Source organism: Pollicipes pollicipes, unplaced genomic scaffold, assembly GCF_011947565.3.
Source record: "Pollicipes pollicipes isolate AB1234 unplaced genomic scaffold, Ppol_2.1 Scaffold_4740;HRSCAF=5597_pilon_pilon_pilon, whole genome shotgun sequence".
Lineage (NCBI taxonomy): Eukaryota > Metazoa > Arthropoda > Thecostraca > Pollicipedomorpha > Pollicipedidae > Pollicipes > Pollicipes pollicipes.
Genome location: NW_023596545.1, coordinates 38879429 through 38894960, shown reverse-complemented (window position 1 = coordinate 38894960; position 15532 = coordinate 38879429). Strand labels below are relative to the sequence as shown.

The 15532-nt window shown below is 48.8% G+C and overlaps 1 protein-coding gene across 1 annotated transcript; it reads right to left on the bottom strand.

Annotated features, from left to right (window-relative positions):
- Positions 1-2786: 2786 nt before the first annotated feature.
- On the bottom strand, positions 2787-12495 carry LOC119099053 (vesicle-associated membrane protein-associated protein B). The gene is made up of 6 exons (XM_037222104.1): positions 12349-12495; positions 10931-11086; positions 9892-9998; positions 6043-6138; positions 5544-5636; positions 2787-3232 (listed from the first exon to the last, which is right to left on the bottom strand). Exons 1-6 carry the CDS (start codon positions 12404-12406, stop codon positions 3077-3079), a joined length of 666 nt encoding a protein of 221 aa, XP_037077999.1. The 5' UTR covers positions 12407-12495; the 3' UTR covers positions 2787-3076.
- Positions 12496-15532: the final 3037 nt, after the last annotated feature.

Genomic DNA, 15532 nt, shown 5'->3' with positions numbered 1-15532 from the left:
AAAAATAAATTATTGATAAAGCTGCCCTCAAGTGTGATTGATGGCCTTGACTGATACATTGAAAATGCAAAGGACCCTTTCATGAGCGATACGAACCCAAGTGAAAACGGATGCTGAGCAAAACAGAGCAGCCTAAATCCCTTTGAAGCAATAAGTTGTAAGGGGAAAATAAACACCTAGTTTGCCCCCAAATCCAACAGCATGTGCACAAAATCCACGCCCCATCTACCCACCTACCTACATAGATGATTAGACCGCCTCTGCCCAAACCGGCTGCCTGTGAAAAAACCGCAGAGAAACCTGGCACGAACATGCCACTGAACAGAGGCCAGCGACTACACAGTTTCCCCCTCCGGACAGGTGCAAACTGCCGGCGAGTGTGGCGCGATTGTTTCCTAGACCGTACTTTGTAGATTGACAAGCCAGCTGTTGATGACGTCATAATAGCTTTTAAAGGCAAACCAAATGGTAAAATCTGTGTTGTTGGTAATGCAATTTGGAAAACGGATCATCCAGAGACAGAGAGGCATAGTCCCCTCTCCCTACCTTGAGCCGCCCATTAAAATTGGGGACTCGAAAACTAGCGAAAATGTCATGGTGGAGGGGCGCCGAACATTGGTGCCACCACCAAAGGCCCTAAGTCTTCATTTTGGGGAGAAGTTAAGCTCCAGCCGGTCAGCACACACAAATGGACACCATACCGACTTAAAATAGTCCACGTGGGCTTAATTGGGTCCATGGACGCAGCATGGGGAAGGTGTGTTTCAAATGCTGCCCAATGGATCGCGCCAATAAACGTTCATGAACCCCTATAATAAACACAACCGAGGCAGCACTTGCATCAGCATGAGTACTCAGAGATGAACCCCCCCCCCCCCCCTCTCCCCGCCCCGCCGCTAAAAAATCCAGGCTGCGTCCTGCCTCCGGGAAGCCACAACAGTCGGCGGCAGACGGTGCCAGGACGTGGCTGAAGAGTGCAACGCCCTGCGCGCCAATCCAGCAGTCACACATTCCTTCTGGCTGTCTCAGCTAGGAGGCGGGCGGCCCCAAAGCAGCGACCACCACTGACCTCGTGACGCTCACACAGCGGTGCGAGTTATGGGCAGTAACCGGACCACCAGTGGGGCGTGCTGTTTAAGGCCGTGAAGGCGCCGATACTGAACTTCTGAACTGGACGACCTGGTAAAACCACATGCGTGTTCAGCGCTAAGGATTACCTTGACGACGAAGAGTTTCATGTAAATCTAAGCAATGAGTTTGCAAGGCACCGGCCGACCTGCCCTGGAACTCCGCCGGCAGATCTGTGCGTCCACCTTGCCCTTCCAGCGGATCTGTGCGTTCGTCCCGCCCTTCCAGCGGATTTGTGCGTTCGTCCCGCCCTTCCAGCGGATCTGTCCGTCCGTCCTTCCGCGCAAGTGGATGCGTGCTTCCATCCCGCCAGCGGAGCTATGCGTCCACCCGCCGGCGAATCTGTATTGTTGTGCGCGATGTCACGACGGTGGTAGAACACCTGTATGGGCCTGGCCCGTGTCATGAGCGAGAGGCCAGATGTTTTCTGCGGCGGCTGATGGCTGCCGGCGCTCTGTAGCGGCTGGTTCGCGCCGTCCCCGCAGCTGCAGCGCCGCCCGGTCACCGGCCGCCATACAGCTGATGCCCGGGTCTGACCCGGCGCCGGCGGTGACCTGCATGACACCCACGCGAATCCAGATGAAGTCACAGTCATGCTTTGGGTAGTTCGTTATGCCCGCCATTGTTAAGTAACACTGGGAGATGAGCGCAGAGCACATGGAAATAATGTTCAAGCGTGGTCCGGCAGCCCAATATACAAGTCGGATGGACCCGTGGCGTGAACGTTAACGGTGTATGCTCTTCCATAACAGAAGACGAATAACACGTGCGCCTGAAGCGCATTTCCGAAGCAGTACCTTCCGGCTGTGCTGGTGAAGCTTCCGTCCGCTGCGCACGAGGCGCGCCGCAGCTGCGTGTCCGATGGCTGGGTCGGCTCCTTTCACACGGCGCTCTTCGTGACATGTCCGATGATGCTGAATTGCGTACGAATGAGTCCGAGCTCGAATTTATTGACTACTTCAAATCACCGACAGGCAAATCGACATGCATATTGATGATACCTTCCGGTGGGTTATAAACACTGGGAGATATTACACAACCCTGCCAATGGCAATTCCAACCAATGTGCAGGGTTCCCAAACGGCTACTGAAGCCTAGCAGTCTGGAAGAGCCATAGAGGAAGGGAGGCGCCCGTATAGAGAGGGCGGGAAAGGAGGAAACTGAGACCGAGCAGGGCAAGGAAAGCTGAAATCGTGCGCCGCTGCATGCTGGCTGAGACACCAACGCACCCTACATAAATTTCGTATCAGAAAGGGAGGGAGAAATGAAACAAAAATAAGGGTTATTAGTAACATAAAGATCCAAGAACGCGTAACCCACGACTAGCGCAATATTTCCACACAGCCAAACAACCGGCGATTTCACGACAGCTCGGGGCGCCACAGTAACAGAGCGCCCCTCCTCCGTCGGGCGCCGTAGAAAAGACAACAACCCACCGCTCCCTCGCCCGCTAACCCAGGAGCAACCTCTCGGCGCAGACTGGACAATCGCTGGCTGGCCAATGGCAGGCGGTGGGACGACACGCCGCAGCTCGCTGCACTGTTCAGAGTGACACCGGCACTCCCACACCAACACCCCATGCCAGGCCTTGGCGCCTCCATCCCTGACGCGCATGCGTGCACAACCTCTCGCATACGGCCACACCAGAACGGCAACCATTCGCCACTACCTTGGTTCGGGCAGAGGGGGTCGGAGGAGCCGTCGGCAACGATCGCCCCCAGATTCACGGGCCATTTCAATCGCGGCAGGGGCCGAAACCGGGGACAGATAAGAAATTCCGTGATGCGTGCGGGCGGACGAGGGGAGGGGTCGTACGCGGTCCGACTCCACACCGACGGACAAGCGCAGGCACACGCCTCTGATTTGGTACGGGAGAGCTGCTGCTGCTGCTGCTGCTGGCGGTGGTGCTGCTGCTCTGCCAGCGGCGGCGGCGGCGGATCGGACCGGTCTACATGACAAGTTTGCCTACGATGACGCCGATGACTAGCGCCACGGCGGCCATCACATAGTACATGGTGGTGTCGGCGGGCGCGGCGTCGGCAGCGGCGCTGCCCGGCGCGCTGGCCGCACTCGACAGCTGGCGCCGCAATCGAATGCCTTCCTCCCTGCAACGGCCAAGGTGCGTCAGTCAGCGGGGGCCGCCGGACTCGACGCAGTCACACCGCAGCCTGCCGCTGTCGCTGACCGCCTCCAAACGCGGCCACACACTCGACACGGCCAGAGCGGGGGCCGCTAACAACTGACGGCGGCAAAACAGAACTCGAGAGGACTGTTGGAACCCTCCAACTCAGCAGGGCCAGTGTGACACTGCCCAGAGGCAAGGGGTGGAGGCTTGCGCTCACCCGGACTAGTGGTCTAGTCCGGCGGAGCGGCGACACGATCAACAGGGCAGGTAGTACCCAGTGAGGTAGGACCGGGTGGGGCCAACAGTGACAGGGTCAGCGGGACCGGGATTACCCAGTGAGGCAGGACCGGTGTTAGATCCGGCGGGACCGACGGCATTTGGAAATGATTGTTTTAAGGCTTGTATCTGATTCTCGGCTTGTACATTCAATATCTGAATTGACAAGCCTACCATAATGCAGCAAAAGACTATCATAAGACTAAGGACGCAAAATGGCCACGTAGTCAACACGCCCAAAAGCAATAAATACTATCATCATATCATCAGACTAAATTGACATCGTTCCTGTGGACTCCACGTTTTCCCATCCACTCTCCTAACTTGACTACATCATGTTCTTATCCCATGTTTACACACAATGGCCTTGCATTTTGCCTGTTCGTGACGCCATTGGCGTTCGCGACCACACACCACTGGTGAGCTGGTGTATACTCCCCCTTCTCCCCCCCCCCCCCCCCCCCCCTCCCTCTCCCAGGCTATCCCAGAACCCGCTCAGCCAATTTGAATTATTCCAACATGAATTAAAAACAGGTCAAAATCATGGAATTTGAGGTGCTTTTTACAACCATTGCACGGCACGAAAATTTACTAGCTTTGCATTAGGGTTCAGTGAGGCTACAGCTGACCGATCGGCCACATAAGTGTGGCTGCCGTCGCTCGACTTACACACTGGCGGAGTGCATCAAACACGGACTTCGCCAATACCTTCATGATCGATAAACGACGCACTCATGCGAAAAGCAGCATCAAAATCGCCGCGTGGATCGCAGTCGGCTTGAGCTATTAAAGAGTGCGGTTAAATTTAGAAACGCATCCGATCTGGTCAGCGAAACCACACACATCTTTTACACGGTTGGACCCAGGCAAATCCACGGCCAGCGCTAGAGTGCCAATGACCTGCCGCTGATATCGCAGATTCTTTTACCAACACGATCCTGCGATGTGTCTTCATGATTCGTGTTGTCACTTTCTACGCCTCTGCCGCAGTGACGTAATGGTGGCACCACACTACGCAAACACAACGAAGTAAACTTACAATGTGAACCGATGCTCTGGGAGGGATCGGGCTTGTTAACCCCGTCTCCAACAATTTCTTAAATTACTGAGCATGACGTGCGAACAATGCACTTGAATTTTCAACAGCAGTCGCCCAGACGGGTGCAGCTCATCTCAGCAACTCGGGCAGCTCCTTAAGATTAGCATTGTAGCTTAACGGTCAGCCGCGGAAGAGGCGCCGTATGGGCGCAGGTTCGACATCCGGCATCAAACCCGACCGCGCACGCTTGTGGAATGGTGCGAAAAAGTAGCCCACCCGCCTCTCGCCATCTCCCACAAGCCACTTAAGAAAGATGACGAACACATACACCGACGCATACAAAGAAAGATGGTTTTGCCATTATTCAGCTTGAAGAATGGCACAACAAATGATCAATTATCTTTGTCTTCGACAATTTTACGACCTTTTATTCAATTAAGGAATAAAGGGATACGCCACCGGCGGCGGCATTGGGCCTAGTGCAGCACAGCACATATCTCACATACCCTGTCATCGCACCATGATCGAGCCGTCTCAAGCGGCGAATACGGCTGTTGCCAATGATCAGGCGATGTCAAAGTGACGCCTGACGATCCCACGCGGACAAACTCACCTGTGTAGTCTGCACAAGCATATTTCAGTGGCAAAGTGTGAAGAAATAATTATTTGACAGAAACCTCGGCAACATTCTAGTCTACATACCTGCCTTCAGTACAAAAATCAACATCTGATCCTGATGGCAGCACAATGAAGCACTCATTGTGAGTTTTCAGAAGGACTGCCCACGACCGTTTAAGTCAAGAATGTCACTTCCCAACCGCGAGGTTGATCCTTATTGCCTGAGGCTGGGCCGTCTGGCCGCAACACAAATGCAGAGATGTGTCACGAACATTCCGTAAAACAGAGCAAACAACTGAGGGCGTCGCGGAAAGCATCGCGGAGTCGGCGGTGGAGTCGGCCGTCCCGAGCACTCACCCTGAGCTGTAGATTTTCGCCGCGGGCACTGCTCAGGTCCTCCCGCAGCTTGCGCAGCTCCTCCGTCGCCATCTTCATGTCCTTCGGCTCCGGCTGCCGGTCAGCGCGAGCCGCTGTCAAGCTACTGGCCCCGGTGCCGACGGCAGCGACGACGACGGCACTCATCGCGCCTCGCGCAAGCGGCACAACGCTCGACGCTCGCAGCCTGCGCCGAGGAGTGGTGCGCAGCACACGGCGGGTGGGAAGCTGTTACTTACGATGCTACGATGCCACATACGGCACGGAACACCCCGCAGGTTACTGTGACGACCCAGACGTCGTCGAGCGCTCCTGTACGTCACTATCGGTTATTAAACATATTCCAGCACCATGTCGTTGCACATTCGCTGGGAAAATGCACACAAAACTTTCCAGCCGCCGTGACCAGGGGCCGACAGGTTGTGCCGAGGCACAGGCCGCGGCCGCGCGTCACACCGGGGCGACGTGACCCCGCACGCACCCTGTTGACCAGATCCTCCTGTGCATCCGCCGGCAGCTCGAACACGCAGCGCATCTTGTTCGAGGTCATGATCTGCTCCGGACTGGCAGTCTTCCACTGAAACCAGCCGCACCGAACTTCGGTCAGTCCAACCTCTGCAACAATACGCTCCTCTATGGGTTGATAACACCGCTTTGCACTCATCCCAGAGGACTAGCATAACCATTTAAACCTGTCAGCGAACAGAGGGGCCCCATCTCCGATAGGCAAAATAAAGAACAGACGGCGAAGAGCCCCTTCACTGCAGTACATCTGCCTACGCACTGAGGGATACATTTCATAAGCTCTTCACATTGCTCTTTATATTTGCCCAAACACAGTAATTCAAGCAATTAGTTTCACGCCAATCGGGCAATGCTTCTGGGCCACGTAAACCGGTCCAGCAATGAGCTTTCATGGCCCACGTGAATTGCGTTAGCTTCCAGCATTGATTTCAAACCATTTCTGGTACTATCGGCTCAAGCTGGTTAATGTCAAAAATGTAACGCGAACATAATCATAATATACAATGGCAGTGTTGGGAATTCCAAAAATTTTCATGGTAGCGGAGTACAAATTTTCTACAGTGAGAGATAACAGTACAATGGGTGGCACTCAACAAAATCGTCACTTTTCGTACGCAGCAATTCATGTAAAACCACTTTAAAGGAAAGAAAACATAAACATTAAACATGGCACACTGGAAACAACACGATCGCATACCCTGTGCGATGAAACACATGTTCATATACATTGGTTTGCAATTTATGAAAGACTCTGTGTGTACACTCTCCAAAACGGAGGGTAATTACGCATCGGGCTGATACACTCTCCAAAATGGAGGGTGGCTACACACCCGGCTTATACACCCTCCAAAATGGAGGGTGGGTACCATACCCACAGCCAGACAAAAATGGTACACAAAAAAATGCAAATGAACATGCCACGGACGGCCACCTACTCATGCTCCACCACGATCACGCTACTGACGCTCCACCACGGTCACGCTCCTCACGCTCCACCAGCTAACTGGTTTTAAAAGCAGCTAAACATACATGTCCTCCACCTTCCCACTACCGACCAACACACGAGGCCCTGCACGTCCCATGCGAAAAATAGAGACAGGCAACACTCTTAAGCGATTTACCGACCCAGCGCAAGTACAATGCCTGACAGACCCGTGTAGGTCGGCCAAAGGGATCAGAGTCAGTCACTCCGCTGACTCCGGCGGATAATGCAAGGTATTAATGGATTTTGATGCGCTTTAATCGCTACTGTTGTGAAATATGATAATTTAGGTTGCAATTAATTGATGTTTTTGTCCTAATAAACCCTTCTCCATAATTTGCCGAGCCAAAGTTATGGGCTCATGCTACTCTGGTGTCCTGGTGCTTTTGCCGGAGTGAGATGGCTGTCTCCGAAGTTTTTTTGGCTATCTACAGCAACGTTTTTCGACTTAAAGGTTTTTGCAGAGCCTGAATTACCAGCTTTAATTTCCACCCTTAAGTGACAAATTCAACTTGATTTAAATCCACAACTGACATAACATTTTTGTACTCCAGATACCAGGAAGTGACCCAAAATCCAACCACATGGCGGTTCTGGATGAGTACAAATAAGTCCTTCATAATCATGATGTCCATCTCTATACATCCCTCCACATGTTTACGAACCTGTTCAAGGCATGAGCGTGAGCAGAATATTTATGCTCTTGACAAATCAGTCACGAGGAGGTGACTCATTGAAAACAATCGGGGAGTTTTACTATGTTCAACCTCCAACCTGAGCTGGGAGGCGGGCGCGAGCCGCTGAATAGTTGAAATGTTTCCGACGCCGAATTGCGACTGATTCTGTTATTTGTATTGCTATGACACAGCGGTGGCGCGTGGGTAGGCGGCCGTCTGTGGTAGGTAATTGGGCATGCGGTTTTCCATGAACGTTTGTTGCATCCTTGGCAATTAATGCGGCTCCTCGTCAATGGTAGGTTAAGCCATGTTCAAGTTTGAGTTGGTCTGCGTAGGGCATAGGAAGTGAGAGCTTTGCTAATCTAAAGACCTGTGTGATTCTGGTACTCGTTTCTCATTTCCCAGTATTGTTCAAAGGCGATTCCATTGAACATTCACATGCTTTATTTTTCACATTTTGATACATGGTTTATCACATACCTAGAAAGCGACACAGGCTGCTTCCTATTGGGCATCTTAGTCTGGTGGGTACACAATTTGTGCTCTTGCAGATATCAATACATGGCTTCTGATGGAAGCAGCAAGTCTCAAGCCGTCGCACCTTCTGGTTTTATTTTTTCCTGACACAAAGAGGTAAAATGAGTTTTTCCAAAGGCTGTTTTTGTTGCATCATGATGGAGTACAAAATATTTAATTAGACCTAGTCACAATCCTGAAGTAGGAAACCTCCTGGTATACATTATACCAGGAAATGTCAAGTTTTCCAACACTGTACAATAAAGTTGTTGAGCTGGGCCCAAATACATAAATACATCTAGCTCAAGAGGCGAACCGAGGCCAGCATATCGATGCTCGTTTATTGTTTGCAGTCGATGTACCGTTGTCCTTTTCGGTAGAATTCAGCCAATACCCGCCATATCATACCGAACAAATGGGTCCATCTGTTCATGAACTGAACATCTGGAACATCTGTTCCTGTTACACAGGAAATAACCAAGCACTCGTCCCCCTCCCCAACCCTTGCTTTCAGCATGTCAATCATGCTCGGCACGGTGAGGTGTCCGAGCTAGGGCAATACCTGAACAGTTCAGGCTTTCCTGCACACATACCAGGGCAGCGGATCTAACCCAGAAACATATGGGTGGTTGCCCCCGGACCACATCCTCGCCTATCGGGCTTCAGACGTCACCGTAGTTATTATGATAAGAGACGGCCACCGGCATTGTGACAGCTACACGCGCCCAATCAATGTCTTACATACTCTGCATTGCAGCCGCGTACAACTATCTCAGGCAGCAAATGCCTGAAAAAACATTTTGGCTGTTTTGTTCACTGCCATCCTTCAGGCTTGCACCCGATCTAAGTTCCCACAGAGGAAAAGCGAACAAATAACTTCTCTCCACATCACAAATCACTTCTCCGTATCCGTACATCACGTCAACATCGCAAGACCAAGCCAACCAACCAACAGGCACAGAGTTCTAGGGCCTTCCCAGTCTCTAGCAAAAAAGGTGCACATTAGCTCTAAATGCAGACCATCTAATCATTCCCTCCCATGAGTTTGGCACCAATCTGCCTCCAGGAACATCTCACTGGTCTGCCTAGAATCTCAAAATCACAGATTGGTTCCTTTTATGCAATGCAGGGAGGTAAAAGCCTGAAGATCATGACAACATTTCCTCCTCAGAGTGTGTAATAGGTGTTTGCAGAAGCTCCAATGACAGGAATGCTGTAAGCCTTCTTGCCTTCATCCAGCAATGACATAAATCAAGGGGTCATATGTCTGAACCATGCAAATGAAATAAATTGCAATCTAAATGCATGCCAGAAACATGGGTATCACAGCACCTACCTCAACAGATCCACCTTGATGACATAAATGTTCAAACATTGCCTGAGGTACCTCATGAATGTACATTATGGTTGTGCCAAAATTAGTTTTCACCAGTACCTCCAATATTATGGGCAAACACATGTCCAACTCACCTTTGGATAAACTGTGACATCATGGGGTTTCAGTGACATGACTTACTGACACATGATCAAAACACAAATGTTCTTTTTCCAGTGAAAACAGTGGCATATGCTAGGAATCTCTGTGAGTGCTGAAGCCCATAAGAACTGCAATGATCCCCAACTAACATACCAGGGTCTCCAACTCCACCTCCTCTCCCTCAGGCAGGAACATCGTCTGTACCATGAACTTGTGTTTGTTTTTCTCCGCAGGATCGTAATCGAATGGCTGAAGCATTACTGCAAAACAGAAAATGGCAGTAGCATTTGAATGATGGAACAAGGGAACATGATCACAATGCAATGTAATACCATCACGTGGCCACCTCAGCCAGGTTCAGCACCATGTCCAGTGCCATTTAAACAACAGGACAGAAAAATATAATCACAACACAACACAACACAACACCATGGCACAGTCACCTCAGGCTGGTTGAGCACCATTCCCTAACAGCTGGCTCATGATGACTGCATAATGACAAAATAGCTCACCTCTCTCTATAAAAAGTAGACACCCCTTTGCATCTGTCATGAGGCCCCAATCTTATCTCCTACATGCAAACATCTGCACCTGGTGTGGATTTTGAAGCTGATTGGTGCTTACATGCATGCAAAAGTTTCTCTGGATAATCAACACAAACACTCAGTCAACTGAGCCCTAATTTTACAGTTCAGTTACAGCAGTTCCACACAGTGTTCTAATATTGTGATATTCATGACTTAATTCTAAGCACCCTAAAGCCTTTCACACTAAATTGATTGGATAATTGGGTTGCATCTGAAATAGGTTATGGGCTTGATTACAGGGGTGCAACTGTAGTACAGGCCCTGTTCAAAATGTCATCCTTAGTTGTCAATAAACTGCTATTAAAACACAAATAAAAATGCAGCTCCAACAATTTGGTCCCAAATTATTGTAAGAAACACATTGTGCCTAAACAAGTTATAAATAATAAAAAATAATCAGTTTTACACCAAAAAAATATTGGACACAGTGAAACAGATGAATAGTTTAAAATAGCTGTCTACACTGGAGAAACATAAATCTGTGGCATCATGGCATGTGATTTTCCCTCACAGTATATTCAATGATAATCTGGGTTGAGTGCCCAAAACAAGACATATTGTACAAGCTAGCACTCAGAATGCAAAAGGGTCAATACCACTCATACCTGCAATGTTGACTGTGGCTCCTGGCTCCACTATACCCTGGTTTGGTCGCACACAATATCTCTTTGGTGCAGTGGTCTTGATCTTGAAAGTGATCTTCTTGTCTGATGTATTGGTAAGGGTCAAGCTACTGCTAGACACTTCATCTTTAAATGGGCCTGAAAAGTCATTTGCTGTTAAATTCTCTATACAACACTTCAACAGAAAAACTATACTCAACATCCAAGGGCCTATTGTTGCATCCACATATGCCATGCATGACAAAGCTGATACATCCACATCAGCTGATATTTTTGAAATGGTCAAATAGCGTACCTGTGCAACATATATGAACATAGCAAAATGACAAGTCAGCAAACTCAAATGTGTCTGCCAGACAAAGACATCAGTTCCAATCATGGGAAATCTTTAAAGGACAGAACACAAAAAGCAAATCAACAAGCTTGATCACATCTGATGGCTGCGATAACAAAGTGTTGTTCAGAAACCCTTAAAGACAATAATGAATATCACAAATTGGTTGCAACAATAATGTCCATTTCATTGGTCTCTTAAAATTATCCCTGCCTTTGCAACTGCCCTCAGCTCCTCTGGAAAGCTGTACATGAATATATTCACAAATATGAATTCAAAATGAGTCAAGGGTCTGTCTGCACATGACAAACATTCCTTTTTGCTCCTGTGGGTTAATGTGGAGCCATTCCATCATGCATGCTTTTGATGTTCCAAATGGCAATAAACCATGCTACCAATAGTGCTCATTATTTGATCTTCAATTAAGTTGCAAAACAACCATGCTAACAATATTTCCTAGTTACTTGAGATTAAAGCAGTCATAAGTAAAGAAAAACTTTTGAAGTATGCCTTTCTCCAACTTTTCTCTGACCAAACTACATTCTTTAAACCTGCCTCTAAAGCTGCACAATTATGTAAAAGTAAGTAGATGTTACTATGGGCACTGCATGACCTATGGCACTTGATGCGCCCTACAACCCCAAATCATCATCATCATCATCATCAAGTAATGTTACTGAATCAATGGTAATTTTGATCTTACTGACAAGCATGTCAGAGATCTTCCTGGTATCAAATGATACTCAAGTATCTTTCTAACCACTTTTAACGTAAGAGCTTGGATCTTATTTCTGCTGCAATGATCTCGACCATTTGCACATTATGTTCTTACAATCGGACATTTCATAAATGTATGTCATCCCAATATGCAAAGCCTGCTGGGAGACATTGCTCATTATCTCTCAATCAAAACACTTCAGCAACATAGCTAGCGAAGCACCCTTTAAAATAATCTCAAGTGATATTTTTTACCGTCAAATATGGACACAAAACCATGATATAGTTGAACTTGTGCCCATCCCCAACTGCAGCACACCTATCGGCGAAACTGGCGCACAAGCATTACCTTTGAATCGCAACTCCTGCGAAGGCTCGATGACTAAGAAGTTATCCGACGTCGACATGTTGGTACACTATTCGCTAGAAAACAACTTATAACCAAAGAAACACTGATGCACAACAAATTTTCGATCGCGCTCCACGTCCCACTCCACCCCCTACCACAAACAAGCGAACTGTACTGAACGTAACTGCGCATGCGTTGTCAGTTGTACCAGAGAAAAATGCTTTTTTTTCGTTATTCAAGAGAACTTAAAATAGCTTTATGAAACAACGACAAAAATTATGCGCAAAGTTTCAATGTTTATTTAACGGCCTAAAGTATACTGAGTGGTACTGGTTACCCGGCGTTGCAGTGCAAAATGACAATAAATTTGACGATGTTCAAAATTTCAAGTTGTCCTCACTGCTTATCGTCAAAGGGTGACAAGAGTTGAGAAAGGCTGCTTGAAAATAAAAGACGCGAATCCGGAAAACGTTCCTTACAACGGGTGTCAATTTGTAATATTTTGGGTGGGTCATTTGCTCCCTCCCCTCCCCCAACCACCCACTCCATGTCAAAGTTGGCCTCCCAACTGTGAGTTTGCCTCACCCCCAACTTTCTTGAGCCTTGAGCCCAAGTATAAGAACGAGTGCCGCACATTAAAAACAGGAGCTCAAAATTATCATAATTTCAATGACGGCTGTTCATAAGTATTTCATTTTTCAATGGAAAAGAAACTGAAACCTGTGATGTCATGTTTGGTTAAGTGCAACTGACTGATGTGCACACTTTTGGAGCTCCGCTTTTGCATGGCGTTACGATGTTTTGTTGACTCTGGTTTAGTGTTGTGGCATTGTTCGAGTGTTTTGTCACTATTCAGCAATGTTTCCATGCGTTACATATTGCAGCATGCTGCGTTATTCTGCCTCGACGTCTTATCGAAGAACGGTACAAACCGGTTGAATATCAGCCCCCAAAACGTGACAAAGCCGCCTAAGTGCCGAACGAGGGTGCCGAGAGTCCAGGGCCATGCGATTGTGTCGAAGATGGGATCTTTCTCTTGTACATTGCACAGTGGGTGCGGTCGGCGATGGCCATGGACCATCACATATTTAACTAGATGCACGAGGACAGCCAGACATCTCGTGCGTCAAGTTCGTCAGTTGTTGAGACTTCTCCCGCTAACCCAGATTGTATACGCACTAGCGCTCCAGTTGCCCAGTGAAACTGAATCATCACTGGACGTGGTTGTCAGCCAAACTCCCCGAACGTATACAACACACGGGTATCGTACCCAGCCCCTGCAATGGCCCACTTGGCCACTTCTACACCGAACATAGAACGCGAGGAAAAAACAGAGAAACAACATGCACATCCATGGTCGAACGAACACTGATGTGCTTCTACAGGACCTGGCTGGGGCCGACTGGAGCGCTGCCCTAATGCCTTTTCATCAGATGAACAGTGGGGGGGGGGGGGAGGGGGGGGGGCGTTCCTGACCATTGCGAAGCCGCTGCTTGACAAACTTTCCGCGTAGCGAGAAATATGGATTCACAGCCAGCCAGCTGGTTCTGTATCGGCCGCGATTAAGGACCTTATGGCATAATGACGCCTCACACCACCCTGGGTCTGTTTAGTTCTTTTGTTAGCATCTATGCATATTATTAGCTGCAGTTTTGCATGGTGGCTATGGAAGTGGCAAAAATCACTTTGTAAGACTGATGGTTAGATCTGGCCACATCAGGCAGCTTCAAATAAATCTCGCTCATTCTCATACAAAACTTATGCTAAACGAGAAGCTGGTGTGCAAGAAGCCTACGACGCATTTCACATCGCATGTTCTGATATATCTACCCAGCACAGACTTCGTAGGAGTCATTTTCCTGAGACAGCAATATTGAGCATTTCAGACAGCACATTCGTACCATAAATGTCGGCTAGGTGGCGTTGATGTGACAAGTTAAGGTATTAAAGGCCGTGTCTGCCACCTACTGCAGGAAGCACTGGGATCCCTCAAAAAGTTACGCCTATGACTAATGGATTACCTTCAACAGCATTTACAATAAACAAAAGGTTATAACTCGGGCGGCGGCACTCACCCCGATGCCTACAGTGTGTGCCAGAGGTGCCGTTTTCTGGAAGTTGATGTGCAGTGGTAAATCCAAACTCCAGAGATTGACAAGCCGCCTGTCCAAGAGGTGTGAAAAATCAGGTTGTTTAAAAACGCTTAACTTCAAAATGAAAAAAATAACTAACATCCGTCCCATTAGCTTAGTTGGTGGGAGCGCCTGCCCTCCGGTCCAACCACCCGCAGCGCGTTGGTTCGAGTCGTTTTCGGCGCTCGCTACTTGCCCTTGACAGACATGGTTCTCGGTCAGTGGCAGTGGCCATGCTAAAGAGCACGTGACGTCAGAGGGCAGGACGAACCGTGCCGAGATTTGAGGCGGGTCAAAATGTCGCCTCCAAAATCTGCTGTTGACTCGGAATGACTCGATCGGGTGGTAGGGGTTAGGGCTCACACACCAGACACCGCTTAGCGTTAGCTCCGATTCCAGACATCCATCAATTGAAGAGTTTCACGTTAAATCTTCATAAATAACTACTACCTAGACCCAATAAACACAGTCGGTAACCGCGTCGCTGTATTCACTCACCCGACTCAAATGAAAATAATGAAAATGGTCGGGGGTAAGTGATGTGTATCGCAGGCTTTCGTGACCACGTCAATAATTCATGCTTCACGCCGATGTCTGCTAAGTTCGGCTATCATTAAGCTCGAGGACGGCAGCTTAGTCGGATGATGAGTGGAAACGTGGTAAACGATGATGAGTGGAACTAGGTAAGTAATGAGTATCACAGGCGCCCCGTGAAGAGATCTGCATGGGTGCCCCCTAAGCTCAACGGCGGAAACTAGGCCGGATCAGATGGTATCGTGACTAGGTTAGTTATGTGTCTCACAAGCTGTCGTGATGGCCAGACATCGATGTCCGCTCAACTTGATTATCATTAAGCTCGACGACTGCAACGTGCTCGACAATCAAAGCTACAGTCTGCACTTACCGCTGCGTGCTACTGGTCCGCACTGGTTGGTTTAAGCTCACAGTAGGCCCCTATCGTCCCTGATCACTGGCAGGTCATCCCATGTTCCATTATTCGATATCTCATGTTTCAACAGAGATAGTTCTTTCCGATGATTTTTACCGCAATC

Coding starts and splice junctions, on each gene's coding strand:
- LOC119099053 (XM_037222104.1), bottom strand. CDS start 12,406: ATGTCGACGTCGGATAACTTCTTAGTCATCGAGCCTTCGCAGGAGTTG. Junction 11,087..12,348: donor GCAGGAGTTGCGATTCAAAG/GTAATGCTTGTG, acceptor ATGACTTTTCAG/GCCCATTTAAAGATGAAGTG. Junction 6,139..9,891: donor AGGTGGAGTTGGAGACCCTG/GTATGTTAGTTG, acceptor GGCTGGTTTCAG/TGGAAGACTGCCAGTCCGGA.